Here is a 16443-nt window from a genome sequence, read left to right as displayed (position 1 = left end):
AGTGAACAAGCTGACGATGGAGGTAATGTTGGTCAGGAGTGCTGAGGTCTTGAAGGCCACTGCACTCTCCACTTCTGAATATGTTCTGATGACACTAAGTTTAGTTAAAAGTCATAGGGTTATACTAGGCCCAACATTACTACTGTAAGCTGCCCATCCATCATGAAAACCCCAGGACACTAACGCTTTCCTAATCTTCGTCCCGGATCCCGCCCGGGTCCTCAAAAGTCCTGCCTGCCAGAGCCCCCTCCCTGCTTCCCTCCCTCCCTGTCCCCTGGCCAGCAGGATGGCTGGCAGCAGTGCCCTGCCCTGGCTGGCCTGTGCAGGTGCACCACGCAGAGGCCCGCCCTCAGCCCCCACCTGGCCTGCGCCAACACTGCGCAGGTGCACAAGATGGGAGAGGTACGTGGGGGGCTCACGGTGGCGAGAGGCAAGGTGAGCCCAGTCAGAGGGAGGGAGGGAGGCTGCCACCGGTGCCACCGCCGCGGCACGTCCCACCTTACAGTTTCTAAATTCTGGTCACCTTATACTACTGGAGAAGCAAACCAATTCAGCTTCAAAAACAGCATTCTATCAGCTTCAGCTAGCCTGGTTGTTGGTCTGCTTCCCTTCTACAGGGCAAGATTTTATCTCCATCTTTCTTTCCCTTTATGCCCCCAGCCACCCTAGTTATTTGTTTTCTCCTTTCCTGAGGAATTTTGGCTGCCCCACACTATCACAGTATAATAATTTGGCTGCTTGCTTAGCCCAGGAACCCGAGGGAAGGAATGGGAGCTGCCTATTAAGTTATATAACTTAAATGGCACTTCATAAGTTTTCATATTCTAAATTAACAAAATATTTTATGCAACATACAGGGGGAAAGTTAGGTGAAATCAGGGGTAAAATTTTTGAGGTAACTCAACATATCGGTCCCTGGACCGGGGGTAAACTCTCAGGTAAAATCAGTACACACACAGACTTTAGTTCTTGTGGTTCAGGCTAAGGAGAGTTTCTTAAGCTTTTCAAAGTGACTTAAATCTTTATGTTGAAAGGCTTTTGTTCTAGTGATTTCCACAAACACTCCAGTATACTTTATTTGAATATTTTCTGACTCCTCTGGTTTCCAGAGTGCTGGTATAATATTTCCTGTCTTGAGTTTTTAACAGACTCTAAATGTTTCTACAAGCAGTTTTGACCACACCAGACCAGGGAGCTTTGTACTCATCAATGCTAACTTCTGTTTGACTGGGTAAGGAACTGTATTCTCTGTCTAGAAGATCTATCCCTTTTCCTTAACCCTCACTAGAATATTTGCCTACTTCCAAAATTTCCTTGCCAACTTTTCCCCAGTTCTCCTGTCTGTGTTAAACTCCTCTCAGTCAGTGCTGAATTCCAGAATTGTCAGTACTTACTTCTTCTCAGTCAGTGCTGAAATCAGAAAGAATTTTCTCAGCATCTAGTTCTTCTCAGGTGATGTTAACCAATCAGATCTGTTGGAACAGCCTGTCTCTCAAGGGTCTCTGCCTCTGTGAAGAATCAACTCTTCACATTCCTTTGCCTATTTGTGTAGCATAACTAAACTTCTTAAAAGTGCAGTCCATCACAGCCCTCTACCAAGGTTTGGCCAATCTAATCATATGGATCCATGAAATAGTTCCCTTGTGGCTCAACTACTGCAATACACTCCACATGGGTCTTCTCTTGAAATCAATATGGCAACTCCTATTTGTACAGAAGAAAGCAGCACAAGTACTAGCAGATGCCAGGCAGAACATGCATATTAGATGAATCCTGTGGTGTGTTCACTGACCACTAATCATTTACTGACTTCTATTCAAAGTACTGATTATTACTTATAAGGCCCTTCACTGTCTAGAATCACAGAATCATGGAGTTGGAAGGGACCATACAGGCTATCCAGTCCAACCCTCTACTCAATGCATGCTCAGCCTAAAGCATCAGCCTAGAGCCCACATACTCACGGGACTACTTATTGTACTGTGATCCACCACAGCAACTTTGGTTCTTTGAATAGAACCATTTAAAACTCCTCCATTAAAAGTAGTAATATCTGCAACCACCTGCTCATGTACATTTTTTGTGGTGGTCCCAACTTTGTGGAACAGCCTGCTAAGGTAGTCAGGACGGTTCTCACAATACTATTATTCCGCAACATGTACAAAACTCTGAAACTCTGGTATAGAAATATTAAAAATAAATAAAACAGAGGCAATGCATATAATAATTCTTGTGATAACAGATTAACACAAAATGACTTGGGTTCCCAGTTTTTGAATGGTGAACTCATCTTGTAAAATCACACACACACCCATAATAAAAGCTAAGATTTCCACATTGTGAAAGTCACTGGGACTTCATAACATCAAACTTCTATCGCTAATTCTGTCATCAGAGCTTCATTTTACCAATGCGTGAATTCTCTCGCTCAGGATGATTTAAATGAGATCCCCTGACTTTCCCCACCAAAGGAGTTTGCTTCACTACTAACAGTTTGTGTTATATTCAAACATTTGCCACTTCCCAGCATCATCTAAGAAAAAGATCATCTTTAACAGATACTGAAAAGAGACAGCTGGCCATACAGCTCAGCCAAAAAGGCCAGTGGACCACAGCCAGAGAAGGGACCAAGGTTCAGTTTTTGTTTTGTGCATGTCTTTTTCTCATGGAAAATGAAAAACAAAACACATCTGTCCCCCTCCACAACAGACTGATGGTCACAAAAAGTGGACATTTAAAAATAGTTCACAGCAAAAAGAAAAATTACCCCCCCCCCCCATCACCTGGAATGTGTGTGTGCATTTGTGTGTGTAATGCCTTCTTCTGATAACATCTTTGGTGCATGAGTGCAACAATGAATATATTATTTCAAGAAAGAATATGCCACTCCTTCGAAATATGAGCCAGGGTGGTGTAGTAGTTCCTGATCAGACCAGTACTTGGGAGACTTTATTTCAAATCTCCAAATTGCCCTGAAGCTCACTGGATAATCTCCAGAAAGTTAGTCTCCCTCATCAACCTAACCTGTGCCACAGGGCTATTGTGAGAACCAAAGCAGAACTGTGAATGCTGCCTTGAGCTTCTTGGAAGAAGGATGCGATAAAAATGTATAGTATAGTAATATATTTTATGGCCCATTAAAATATAATTAAAGGTACACCATGCTTTTATGATTTGCATTACAAACCTCAGAGGTATGGCATAATTATTTCTATTTAATATATGGGAAACTGAAAACTGAGAGGGAGCAACAATCTCAGCCAAATCTAGTGGACTGGCATGGGATTTGAAACCTGTTATTTTGTCATTTGAGCCAGTTTATCGTTTTTCTGCTGAAAGAAACATCTGCTTTTCTAAAGAGGCTTATACACACCTCTTTTTTCCGATTTCTCATGCCTTCTCTTTAGTGGGAATGATTTGTTTTCATAATAGAAAAGTTCACCTAATTTCTGAAGAAAAATCCTTCCCTTCTTAAATTCAAAAGTTACACAGTTGCACTTGGCTGAGTGTCCTGCCCCTACCCCTGCGCATTTACAGAACCCTAGTAAAACTCTATAGCTATTTACGTGTTCATTGTAATCAACTGATAAAGCCTGTACCACTTCAGGCTGTTAGAGACTGGGCTGATGGTTAAAACAGAATGCCAAGAAGAAGGTTGATTTAAACTAGTGGTCCCCAACCTTTTTATCACCGGGAACCACTCAATGCCGGGGACCACTCACCGGGGACCACTCAACGCCTTTTACTGAGGCCTGGTGGGGGGGTAGTTTACTCTCAACCACTGCCCTAACGCTCTCTGATCGCTATGGTAATGTTTAAACATCTCTTCAAAATAAGATACAGACACGCCACAACAATGAACATAAGGAACATTTTATTTTCATGGAAATTTTAACTCATGACAATGACAAATCAATGGGAACCCTGAGCTTGTTTCTCTGCAACGAGATAGTCCCATCTGGGAGTGATGGGTGACAATGACACCCGAAGTGTGTTGTAAAGGGCCGGGGGGGATGAAGTAAAGGGCCGGGGGGGGGGAGAAGGCGTCCTTCGGGGCCCACCTCCAATTAGTCGAAGGACCACATGTGGTCTGCAGCCCACAGGTTGGGGATCGCTAATCTAAACCATTCACCTGGTCATACTAATTCAGTATTTTTGTGAAATATTTTTAGATGGGTTAAACAAGCAACTTGTTATCTTAAGTGGTAGAAGTCTGCCTTTTGGTAAAAGACAAAACTGGCTCCCCACACAAGCAATTAGGTGTTATGAATACAAATATATATTTTACCTCAATAATGCAAAAACCGTAAGTGCTTACTCTTCCCTAGTATAACACTTGCAATGTGCCAATGTCTAAACATTTCTGGTGGCAAACTACTGCTAAAAATAAAAATAATCCATTCATAGTTCTATGACCCATTACCTCACTTCAAATAAGTCAGAAGTGGGAATATTATTTCCACCAAGCCTAAAGTCTCATTCCTTTAAAAAAAAAACTTAATTGTGGTTTAAGAGAAGCAAACCAAACTAATAGTTGCTTTAAAGTGTCTGTAAAATTTTGCAGTGTAGAAATTGACATGAGAATTACAGCATTCTGGCAGGTCACTAAACAATCTAACTTGCCATTTAAGAATACAGTTAAACCGACAGTTTAGAAACTTCTCGTTTAGGAAAACAGTTACAAACAAACTGCGCCCCTCCTCCCAACACAGAAATTCTTAGTTAAGCCATGGCTTAATGTTGGTACCACGTAAGCAGTAAACAAGCATGTTGTCTACTCTCACATATTCTCACTTACAAATTAGGTTCTATGCACCCACATTTCACTTGGGTGTTTCAGCCTGATATTGGTTTCAGGGGCTATGTCTAGGCAGAAATCCAACAGGTACTATTATCCCAAACACTGTCTTCAAACTGCAGTCCAGCCAGTTTGTGTTGTTTATACAGCAGCTGCAGTCTGTTCATATTACAATCTTTTCAGTGGGGATGCACATCTGAATCTGTATCTAAACAATGCTGTACATTGTCTTCAAAGGAGATTTTTACAAAGGACTCCAGTGCCCCCCCCCCATCATCAGCACTGTGTCCAAACAACAAGAAAACAGCTATTGAGCACTTGTTTTTAGCTGTGGTGTGAAAAATATGTTGGTTCAAAGTAGCATTCTTGATGTTCACCGAATTTAGTTGTGGTTCTTTAAACCATGAAAAAGCGCCTCTATACAGTCGCTTCATCACTTAAAGGATCCTAGGGGACAATCCACAACTTAAGGTACATACCACCTGAGTCAAATTCCCTCCCGACTCTTAAAAGTTGCAGTGTATCCTTTTCATTCACATTCAGACAGACTGCAATTAAGCTCTGTGCTAGACAGGACTGTCATTTTTCTTTCAAACTATTTGCTTTAAGCATTCATGCGGATAAGCACATAGGCAAATAAATCCTCTCCTATGCAGTGCTCATTTCTTCACTATGAATGGCAGGGGGATAGAGTGAATATATTCCCACTGTTCCCACAAAGGGATGCATGCCCCCTCCCCCCCAATTCAGATTGTTGCTAGTGAGCACTGTGTAATCTTTTTTTTTTTAAATCAAGCTATTTGGTGTCACATGTTAGTGGAAGTTTGAAAAGAAAAATAATCTTTCATGCAGTGCTCACTTGTTCACTCTGAATGGAGCATAGCATGGATTTTTCCCTTGGATTTCTGGCATCATTAAGTGGCACAAAGTTCTTATACCTGCCAAACATTACAGAAGTAGTTGCATTCTAATCCTCAGCCATTTGCAGTATCTCATCCTAGTACCATATGGGCCAAATATAAATTGTATGGCAGAAGTGGAACATCTGGAGGCAAATCCAGGAGTAAAATTTTAGTATGAATGTAGGTAGGATGTTTTCTTAGCAGCCCGTAGTATCTATATGCACTATTTAAACTCCTCAAAAAACTTTAAGGAAACAGATTATCCTACTTTCTTTTGAGGTGCATACCCTGTGCATCAGTAACACAGCAGTCTTAAGAAGAGTTATGCACTTCAAGACAATTTAGAAGATCATCACTCTGCTTAGAATTGCAATGTCAGGCACTAAGAGAATAGTCCAAAGAAAAAGAACTGGCTTTTATACCCCACTTTTCAGTACCTGAAGGAGTCTCAAAGCAGTTTACAATCACCTTTGCTTCTTCTCCCCACAACAGATTCCCTGTGATGTAGGTATCGTTGAGAGTTCTGAAAGAACTGTGACTGACCCAAGATCACCTGATTGTAAAATGCTTTGAGACTCCTTCAGGCTACATGTGGTGGAGTGAGGAATCAAATTGGGTTCTCCAGATTAGAGTCTACTACTGTTAACCATTATACCACCCTGGCTCATACTGGTCTACTCAGAATCCTAAAGAAGAGGATTCAGAATCCTATTCAATTATACCTACTCTCAGGAAAAGTATTCTTAGGATTGCATTGTAAGTAGTATCTATATCAATTCCATTGAAGTTAATGGGTTACAATGGTGTAACTCTGATTTGCATTTCAGTGGTATGCAAGTTGAACATACTACCTGTATCTCAAATGGAGTTTTCCAATGGAGTAGATTGGATTGCCTGACCCTTTACAATAGTGCCAAGAAACCACAATACAGAAAGCCCAATCTGGGTAGCCCCAAACATTTGACATTCCAAATCACAATCTTTCAGCACAAACCCACTTTTTCTTAATTAAACAAAGAACACAGTATTACTATTTGTTAGGCAGTAATAAAAAAAAGTCAGTAATGCTTCCAAGTTTGCATGTGTGGTCTCTCTCCCGGGGCTACTTTTATATAAATCAGACTGTAGTATAAAAACAGATGCTTCCTTTTGATGGGAGAAAAACCCATCTAATGCTTCCTTTTGTGCTATTTCTCAGAGAAATTACAACCTTGGGATCTGCAAAATGTTTTCTTCAAGAGCTCTTAATAAATTGAAATGCACAATATTGGTTGAAGCAACGTTAATAATCCGGAGAGAGGTAATTAATTTAGTTATGGGCACCGCCATGCTGCTTTAGAAGCATGAGAACCATACAAAGGCTAGCAGTCCCCAACCTTTCTGAGGTCAGGGAGCGCCTCCAGGGGTGAGGGGAGAGCCGACAGCGCAGGTGCCGTGCACATGCATAGCATCTGTGCACAAACGTGCACGCGCAGTTGCCGCGCATGTGCGTTTTTGTCACCAGGGGGCGAAACTGCCGCATGCGTGTTTGCGTTGCCGGCGTGCCTCTTCCCTTCCTTCTCGCTTTGGTGGGGGGGAGGCAGGTGCGGCTGCTGGCGGCCCGGTACCGGGCCGAGGACCGGGGGTTGATGAGCCTCGGGCTAAAGTGCAAGATGAGAAACAAAGAGCTGCCCTCTTGACTTGCTTTTGTAAAGTCAGATGCTGTGCTGTCATGATGGTGTGTTTATCCCTAACCCCACTTCATAACTCTGGTTTATTAGGGAAGCAGGGGAATGCAGAATGTGATTCCCTTATGAAGCTGGCAGCAACCTCTGCCTAGGAACAGAGAGTCCTTATCACACATGCATTGTTGTAACCCCAGAGAGCCACTGCCAATCAGAATAGACAATATTGGTGACAATAGATCACCACAGTCTGTGCCAGTTTTATATATTTATATATTCAACATCTTCACAGTCCATAGACACACAAGATCTGACAACCAATTTGAACCCACTCATTGATTCACTTTGAAATGGGGCATTTTCACAACACACACCCCTCCGGGTAATTGATTAATGCGTCATTTTGGAAAATATGTCTAGCAGAAATATACAGGGATTCTGTAGCACCTTAAAGAATCTTGTTTATGTTTAGAATAGATTTACTTGTGCCTTCTCACCAGGCATAGGCATACTGAGCCACTCCCTTTTTCCTGGGACATCTCTATCTAGTTCACAAGTATGCACAGGAATAAATTATTTCCACTTCACAGTTTTCATTGCAGGAAGTGGTGGGTGACAGTATAAAGTCAAAGAACAAAACTGCAAAAAAAAGTAATTTTTCCATGCTTATCCCATGGCCGTTATGTTATTTCAGTGCCAGACCCACCAAGATAATCTGCTCAAGTGACGTGTACAAACAGTTCATTAAAAAAAAAAGCTTTGCCCATAGGCCACAATTTTTGAATATGCCATAAAAAAGATAAGTTCAGTAAATTCATGTTAAAAAACATAGCAGTAGATTTAGACTGGATTTTTCCCACTCAGTTTAAGAAACCTCATCTGGAAAGCAATTCATTATATTCTAAATTGGATGATAATTTCAATTTAAAATCGCGCCTAACACAAAAAGTTTGTCTCTGCCATATTTCCTGACAACAGACAGTTCCTTTTAAAATTATTTGCAGCTTTCTACTTGTATTCCTGACTTTGCCACCCAATTGGGGGCTTTTCCTTTTTATGGACAGAGATTACATAGCAGGCAGATATCAACTGGTTAAGATTTTTACTATCATAACATCACCATGACAAGAAACCCTAAAGTCCCCAATGATGTTCAAGGTACAACCCCCCCCCCCCCCCAATAGCACAAATTATTAACAAAGGGCAAAATGTTTAAAATATCTCGAGATCATTTTCCACATAGTTATAAAAACTGCAGTGGTTTTTTAAATGGACCAATAGGGGAAACTGCCTTTGATCAAACTGATTATAGAATCCTTACAAAGTAAGGGAAATACTGAACATTTTCAAACATCTGTTGTGTGAAACAATATGATGAATCGTGTGCAATCACAGCCTTACAGCCATTTAGGACTACAAGGCCACAGGGATTGAGAACACAGATAAAAGCATACTTTAAAGGCTGAAAAACATAACAATAAAAGTAATATCTCCACTCTACTCACCGTGCTTTCTGTGCGGACATATCCTATATCTTCAATGGCTCTGATGTTGATAATGTGGATCCCCTTCTCCTCAGCAGGAAGAGAGGAGTATTTCTCATTCACCCTCATTGCTGTTTCATTGGGAGCTTCTCTGAAATCTTCAGGCAGAAATTCCACCCCATGAAATCCACCATCAGTATCTAAAGGAAAGAGAAACAGGTTGAGTAAAAACCATTCATCTCCTGTTTCTCTCAGTATCTTCCAGCTGGAACATGTCTTGTTTCAATCTGCATTTCTCCCCTATCTTTTGTCTCTTTCTCCACCCCTTTGTAAGAACCTCCCTTGTTAGCTTTTCCTCGTTTTCCCTGGGCTCTACCCAGAGCACTTGTGTGAGCTTCTGCCAGGTTCCTTATTGAAACTAACTACTTACTAGCACTGGAGAAAATTACTGTGTGTCTCAAAATATAGATACTGAGGGACTCTGCCAAACTACACACGTAAATGAAGCACGAATTTCCTGTTAAGAATGAAATAAATTTAAATGAGGTTGATTTAGTAAAACAGCACTGAAAATGTATTGTTCTCAGTATCACTAATAAATAGCAACAGTATAAACAAAACCAAACACTGAGTGAAGAACTGACATATAAAATACCTAGAATGATAGCCTCCCTGTAGAACATTACAATATTTAAAATGATATCCAATAATTATATAACATATAAACATTTATGTATTTCCAAGTGACCATGGTATAGTGATCTGAGTCAGATTTGGACATTTGAGACTTGAGACTCAAATCTTCACTTATCCAAAAACTCACTGGTGACCTGGGTCCAGTCATGATAGCCTATTTTCACTGGACTATTATTAGACTAAAAACAAGGGAGGGAGAAACTTCTGTGCCCTCTTGGACATTGCCAATTTGCAAATTCTACGGAATGACAGAAATGCAGGAGCCTTCCTGACTATTAGGCAGGCTGTACCAAGGTGGGAGCCACCTTACCTGAACTAGCAGCTGCCAATATTACCAATTTGTGGTGTGGCCCCAATAGAATATTTTTTTTCAGTTAGCTAAGCTATCACAGCATAGCATAGCCAGAGAGGTAGCCTGAAGGTATGCGGGTCTGCAGCCATTAAAGATTTTTGTTGGTGATAATCAAACTTTGAATCAAACTTGGTAACTGGTCAGTACCAATAGAGTGTCTGCAGAATAGTGTTGCTAGTTCCCTCCTTGGCAACCAGCAGAGAACAGGGGGTGGGATACTTATTGGAAGCAGGAGGAAGGCACAGCCAACATTCCAGTAACATGTCCACATCACTTCCAACATGACTCAGAAGTGACATCATCACACAGCAACATCAGGAATGATCTGGTACTTGGGCAAAAACTCTATGGTATACTTGGCTTCTAATGTAGAGTTTTTGTCCAAATGCCAGACTGTCACCCCAACATTGCCAACAAGATGATGTCACTTCCTGGTCATGCTGGAAATGATGTGGATGCACTGCTACAACACTGACTGGGCCTTACTGTTTTTCATGGTGTCCCCTCCACTGGCCAGCTGATTGGCAGTGGGGTGGTAGAGATGATGATGGAATGGGGTCTGGCAACCCTATTGCAGAAGGAATGTGACATGCATGTTCCAGCAGGTGTTCAAAAGTACCCAGGCTATAGTATTCGGCATGGTTGTAGTTTGATTGATTTGCAGAAAAACTCAACAATGAACATTGACAGTCATTTAAATTTGTTTATCAGCATTAACTGGATCCTGAAAAGTAGGGACATAAATACAATACACATTCATAAAATTTTCATGGGACAGTAACACAGATCATAGAAGGGATAATACTGGGAAAAACAGATTTATCCACAGCTATGACAACACTGACTACCTGTTCAGAAAAAAAAATTACGCCTGAATTTATCCCCTGCTTCTTGGTTGGAGCAGTCAAAGCACATCCAACTTGTGTGTGTCACAGCAATGCAATTTAGGGGCATTGCATTCTGGATGGAGGACTTAAAAAAAATCCTACAGAATACACTTTGTCATGATTGTCAGTAAATCAAGAAATTAACAGCATGCTTAGTAAATCAAAGATACCTTGGCAAGGCCAAGAGAATATACTGAAGTGTTTCTATTTTATTAATTTTTGGTCCTTGAATCTCTTAAACAATCTATGATTCTATGAAATGCCTCCCTCCGCTCAGTCAGGGGCTGTTAAAGGCTCCTTCCCAGCAGGCCTTAAGGGAGGGGGAGGGAGCGCAATCACCAGCCTCCTACCAGCTCTGTCAGTGTTCTGAGGCAATTTACAGTTGGACATGACAGCCTTAGGGTGAAAAGGACTGGTGCATCCTGTCATAGAATCATAGAGTTGGAAGGGGCCATACAGGCCATCTAGTCCAACCCCCTGCTCAACGCAGGATCAGCCCTAAGCATTCTAAAGTATCCAAGAAAAGTGTGTATGCAACCTTTGCTTGAAGACTGCCAGTGAGGGGGAGCTCACCACCTCCTTAGGCAGCCTATTCCACTGCTGAACAACTCTGACTGTGAAAAATTTTTTCTTGATATCTAGCCTATATCGTTGTACTTGAAGTTTAAAACCATTACTGCGTGTCCTCTCCTCTGCAGCCAGCAGAAACAGCATCCTGCCCTCCTCCAAGTGACAACCTTTCAAATATTTAAAGAGGGCTATCATGTCCCCTCTCAACCTCCTTTTCTCCAGGCTGAACATTCCCAAGTCCCTCAACCTATCTTCATAGGGCTTGGTCCCTTGGGCCCAGATCATCTTCGTCGCTCTCCTCTGTACCCTTTCAATTTTATCTACGTCCTTCTTGAAGTGAGGCCTCCAGAACTGCACACAGTACTCCAAGTGTGGTCTGACCAGTGCCGTATACAATGGGACTATGACATCTTGTGATTTTGATGTGATGCCCCTGTTGATACAGCCCAAAATGGCATTCACCTTTTTTACCGCTGCATCACACTGCCTCCTCATGTTTAGTTTACAATCCACAAGTACCCCAAGGTCTCGTTCACATACAGTGTTACCTAGAAGCGTATCCCCCATCCAGTAGGCATGCTTTTCATTTTTCTGACCCAGATGCAGAACTTTACACTTATCTTTATTAAATTGCATCTTGTTCTCATTTTCCCATTTTCCCATTGTGTTCAGATCTCGTTGAACTCTGTCTCTATCTTCCGGAGTATTTGCCAGTCCTCCCAATTTGGTGTCATCTGCAAACTTGATGAGTAGTCCCTCCACCCCCTCATCTAGATCATTCATAAATATGTTAAAAAGTACCGGGCCGAGCACTGAGCCCTGAGGTACCCCGCTACTCACCTCTCTCCAGTCTGATGAAACACCATTGACAACAACTCTTTGAGTGCGGTTCTCTAACCAATTCCCTATCCACTTATCTATCTGAAAATCCAGATTGCAGTCCGTCAACTTATCCATCAGAACATCATGGGGAACCTTGTCAAAAGCTTTACTAAAATCCAAGTAAATGACATCAACCGAATTTCCCCGATCCAGCAAACCTGTTAATTGGTCAAAAAAGGAAACCAGGTTGGTCTGGCAGGACCTGTTGGAGACAAATCCATGCTGACTTGCTTGGATCACCAAATTGTCCTCCAGATGTTTGCAGATCACTCCCTTTAATATCTGCTCCATTATCTTCCCCACAACAGAGGTCAGACTCACTGGTCTGTAGTTTCCCGGGTCATCCTTCCTCCCTTTTTTGAAGATCGGAATAACGTTTGCTCCCTTCCAGTCCTCCAGGACATCTCCAGTCCTTAAAGAGGTTCCGAAGATGATGGACAAGGGCTGTGCAAGTTCTCTGGAAAGTTCTTTGAGCACTCTCGGGTGCTTTTCATCCAGACTAGGGGATTTGAACTCATCCAGTGCAGCTAAATACCTCTCGACAACTATCTCTATCCACCTGCCACCCAGACACTATCCTTTGTCTACGGCCATCTCTAGATGTGCCTAAACACTTTGACCTGTGGAAAAAAACAGAAGTAAAATAGGCATTAAGCCTTTCTGCTTTCTCTGCATCCTCCGTTAGAGTTTGTCCATCCACACCCAACAGAAGAAAGAAGAAGAAGAGTTGGTTCTTATATGCTGCTTTTCCCTACCCAAAGTGGCTTACAGTCGCCTTCCCATTCCTCTCCCCACAACACCCTGTGGGGTGGGTGAGGCTGAGAGAGCCCTGATATCACTGCCCGGTCAGAACAGTTTTATCAGTGCCGTGGCGAGCCCAAGGTCACCCAGCTGGTAGCATGTGGGGAAGCCCAGAATCGAACCCAGCATGCCAGATTAGAAGTCCGCATTCCTAACCACTACACCAAACTGGCTCTCCAAACAGTGGGCCTATTGCCTCCTTTACTTTACGTTTGCTCCTCACATAACTGAAAAAATCTTTTCTTGTTACAATGGGCTTCCCTGGCCAATCTTAGCTCACTCTCAGCTTTGGTCTTTCTGATGATTGATCTACAGTGCCTAGTAACCTGTAGGTACTCTTCTTTAGAGCTCTGTCCTTTCCTCCATTTCCTGAACATTTTCCTTTTCTTTCTTAGTTCCTCTTGAAGTTCTCTGTTCATCCAAATAGGCTTCTTAGAGCTCCTGCAATGTTTTCGTCTTTCTGGGATAGTAATTGATTGAGCATGCAATAGCTCTTGTTTGAGTAGTGCCCACCCTTCACATGCTCCCTTCCCTTCCAGCATTCTCATCCATGGTATGACGCTCATCATGTCTCTGAGTTTATTAAAGTTTGCCCTACGAAAATCCAACATCCGCGTCTGGCTACAAGCTTCCTTGGCTCCCCATCTCAAAAGGAATTCTATGAGGACATGGTCACTTCCCCCTAGGGTCCCCACCTCCTTCACCTCATCCACCAACTCTTGCCTGTTGGTCAGTACTAAGTCCAGTATGGCTGAACCTCTTGTGGGTTCATCTACCATTTGATAAATGAAATTGTCGGCCAGGCAGGTCAGAAACTTGCATGACTGAGGATGCTTCGCAGAGTTTGTTTCCCAGCACACATCTGGGAAATTGAAGTCACCCATGATGTCAAGGTCCTGCCGCTTGGATATTTTCTCAAGCTGCTCACAAAGTGCAGCATCCACATCCTCTCGTTGGTCAGGCGGTCGGTAGGAGACACCAACCACCACACTGTTTGTTTTCCCCTCGCTTATTTTCACCCAGATGCTTTCCACTGTAGATATGCTCTCCTTCACTAGAATTTCCTGACAGGTAAGCCCTTTCCTCACATACAGTGCCACTCCTCTACCTCTTCGATCTATTCTGTTTTTTCTGAACAGTTCATATCCATCCACCATTACATTCCAGTCATGAGAATCATTCCACCAAGTTTCTGTGATGCCTACTAGATCATACCTTTCCATCAGCATGAGAAGTTCCAGCTCTTCCTTTTTATTGCCCATGCTTCGGGCATTAGTATAAAGACATCTGAATCCTTTTACTTTTGGTTCCCTATGAGCTGGCCTTGCCGGTTGGGCTGCCCCTGATCGTTTTCCTTCCATATACTCCCTATGTTGATCGTCTCTTTCCCCTTGTGGATTTAGTTTAAAGCTCTCCTGATGAATCTCCCCAGGTTCCTGCCAAACACATTCTTCCCCAGTTTCGATAAGTGCAGTCCATCAGGTGCTAGTAGGCCTTCCTCAAGAAAGCCTATCCCATGGTCCCAGAAACCAAATCTCTCCTGCCGGCACCAACTACGCAGCCAGTGATTCACCTCCATTATCTTCCTCTCCCGACGCATTCCTCTTCCCTTGACAGGCAAGATTGAAGAGAGAATACCACTTGTGCCCCCATTTGCTTGAGCTTCCTCCCCAGATCTTGATAGTCTTTTTTAATAGGAGTGATGGTATTCAGGGACATGTCATTCGTTCCCACATGGACCATCACAAATGGGTAGTGATCCGTAGATTTGAGGAGTTTGGGCAGCCGTTCTGAAACATCTTTAATTTTCGCCCCTGGCAAGCAACACACCTCTCGGGTTAGGGGGTTGGGCCCAGCCACATGGCGATCCATTCCTCTTAGCAGGGAGTCTCCAATTACCAGTACTCTCCTTTTTTTTTCTTCTCAACTCCATTTCCTTCTGTCCCCGTGGCCTCTTCCCTTTGTCTTAGAGTTTGTTTTGGGACCTCTTCCCTTGTTGACCCTTGCACCTCCTCTGCAAGGGCCTGAAATCTATTCTGGAGCTCCAAAGTCCCCGAGAACTGTCTCGCTCTTCGCCATTGAGTCTTTTCTCGAACTGTCTGCAGAGGCTCCCAAGTGTGGTCAATCTCCTTATCCTCTTCAGGACTGGCTGTATTCTCTTTATTCTGAGTTGCAGGGCTCTGGTCTATGAACTCCTCCCCTTTCTTACTTTGGGTCAGAGTAATAATTCTGTTTTCTAATCCCCTAATCCTTTCCTCCAAAAGTCTTACCAGCTTACACTTGGGGCAACTGTAGTCCATCTTGTCTTCTGGGAGGAAGGCAATCATGTCACACTCACTGCAGACGATGGGATGAGTGTCCTGGAGGTCCATTGTAATGTCTAGGCAGTGCAAGTACTAGGGAAATATAATCTACTGATTCTAATTGCTCGTCCAAGAGTCCCAGGCTAAGAGCCACAGGTCAAGAGCCCTTTGTCTCTCGCCCTTCGGCTTGTGCCAAAGGCTTGCGCCTCTGGCGAGGAGCAGCCCTTTTTAATCCTCCCAGCAATTACCCAGCAATCACCTCACCCAGTCCTCACAATAGCTTCATCTGGTCAGCAGCAACTCTCCCCAGTAGCTCTCTCCACGTGCTCTCAGTTGTCTGAGCTCCAAGCCTCTGTTTTCATCACCCTTGGCAGCCCTGCTGATCTCCTCTCCCTGTGGTGGTCAGGAGCAGTCTGGCAGTGATGTCTCCAGATTGCCCCCGGCTGGGCTGGGTGGGAGAGTCGGGTGGCGCTTTGCGCCACCTGACTGGATGGAACTCTGGTCTGTCCTAGTGAGGGCCCAATCAGAAGGCATTTCGCTTTGCGCCTTCCAGTTGGCCCCTCACCCAACTGGCTGGAATTCTTGTCAGTCTGGAGCCAAGGGTCCAATCGTTGGCCCCTGTTTCCTATCCTGGATTCAGTCCACCCCCCTTAGCCTTACTGTTTTATTTATACCGCTCCCCGAGTGGTTTACAGATGTTAATTTATGGCCCACCCTCTACCTTTATGTAATGGTTGGGGAAATTCTGTTTTTCTGTATCAGAAGAAGTATGCATATACACAAAAGCTGATACCTTGAATAAAACTTTGTTGGACTTAAAGGTGCCAACTGACTCAAACTTTGTTCTGACACCAGACTGTTATCACAGATGGTTATAACTAATGACTTAATGTTATACTGCCTGGGGTGTTCTTAAAAGCTACAATTGAAAATGCACATTAGTGCAGTCATTCTGACATTACAAAACACTTTCCACCTTTTAAAACAAACCAGACTGTATGTAGATACAGATCTACTGTTTGTTTATAAAAATAGATTGGCTATTGCTTCATGCTGTTCTTAAGCTGAAGAACTCACACCTCCCAATATTTGAAAGGTTGTCAC

General features: G+C 43.1%; 1 protein-coding gene across 5 annotated transcripts in view; it reads right to left on the bottom strand.

Moving 5' to 3' along the window:
• ANO1 (anoctamin 1) overlaps positions 1–16443 on the bottom strand; it is a 188621-nt gene that overhangs the window by 116569 nt on the left and 55609 nt on the right. For all 5 annotated transcript variants that reach the window (XM_077322083.1, XM_077322085.1, XM_077322084.1 and 2 more), the window contains exon 2: positions 8870–9048. In XM_077322083.1, the coding sequence (XP_077178198.1) occupies positions 8870–9048 (179 nt within the window). The remainder of the gene's footprint in view (positions 1–8869; positions 9049–16443) is intronic.

The sequence above is a fragment of the Paroedura picta genome, chromosome 2 (assembly GCF_049243985.1).
Source record: "Paroedura picta isolate Pp20150507F chromosome 2, Ppicta_v3.0, whole genome shotgun sequence".
Taxonomy (NCBI): domain Eukaryota; kingdom Metazoa; phylum Chordata; class Lepidosauria; order Squamata; family Gekkonidae; genus Paroedura; species Paroedura picta.
This window is presented reverse-complemented; position numbering and strand designations above follow the sequence as displayed.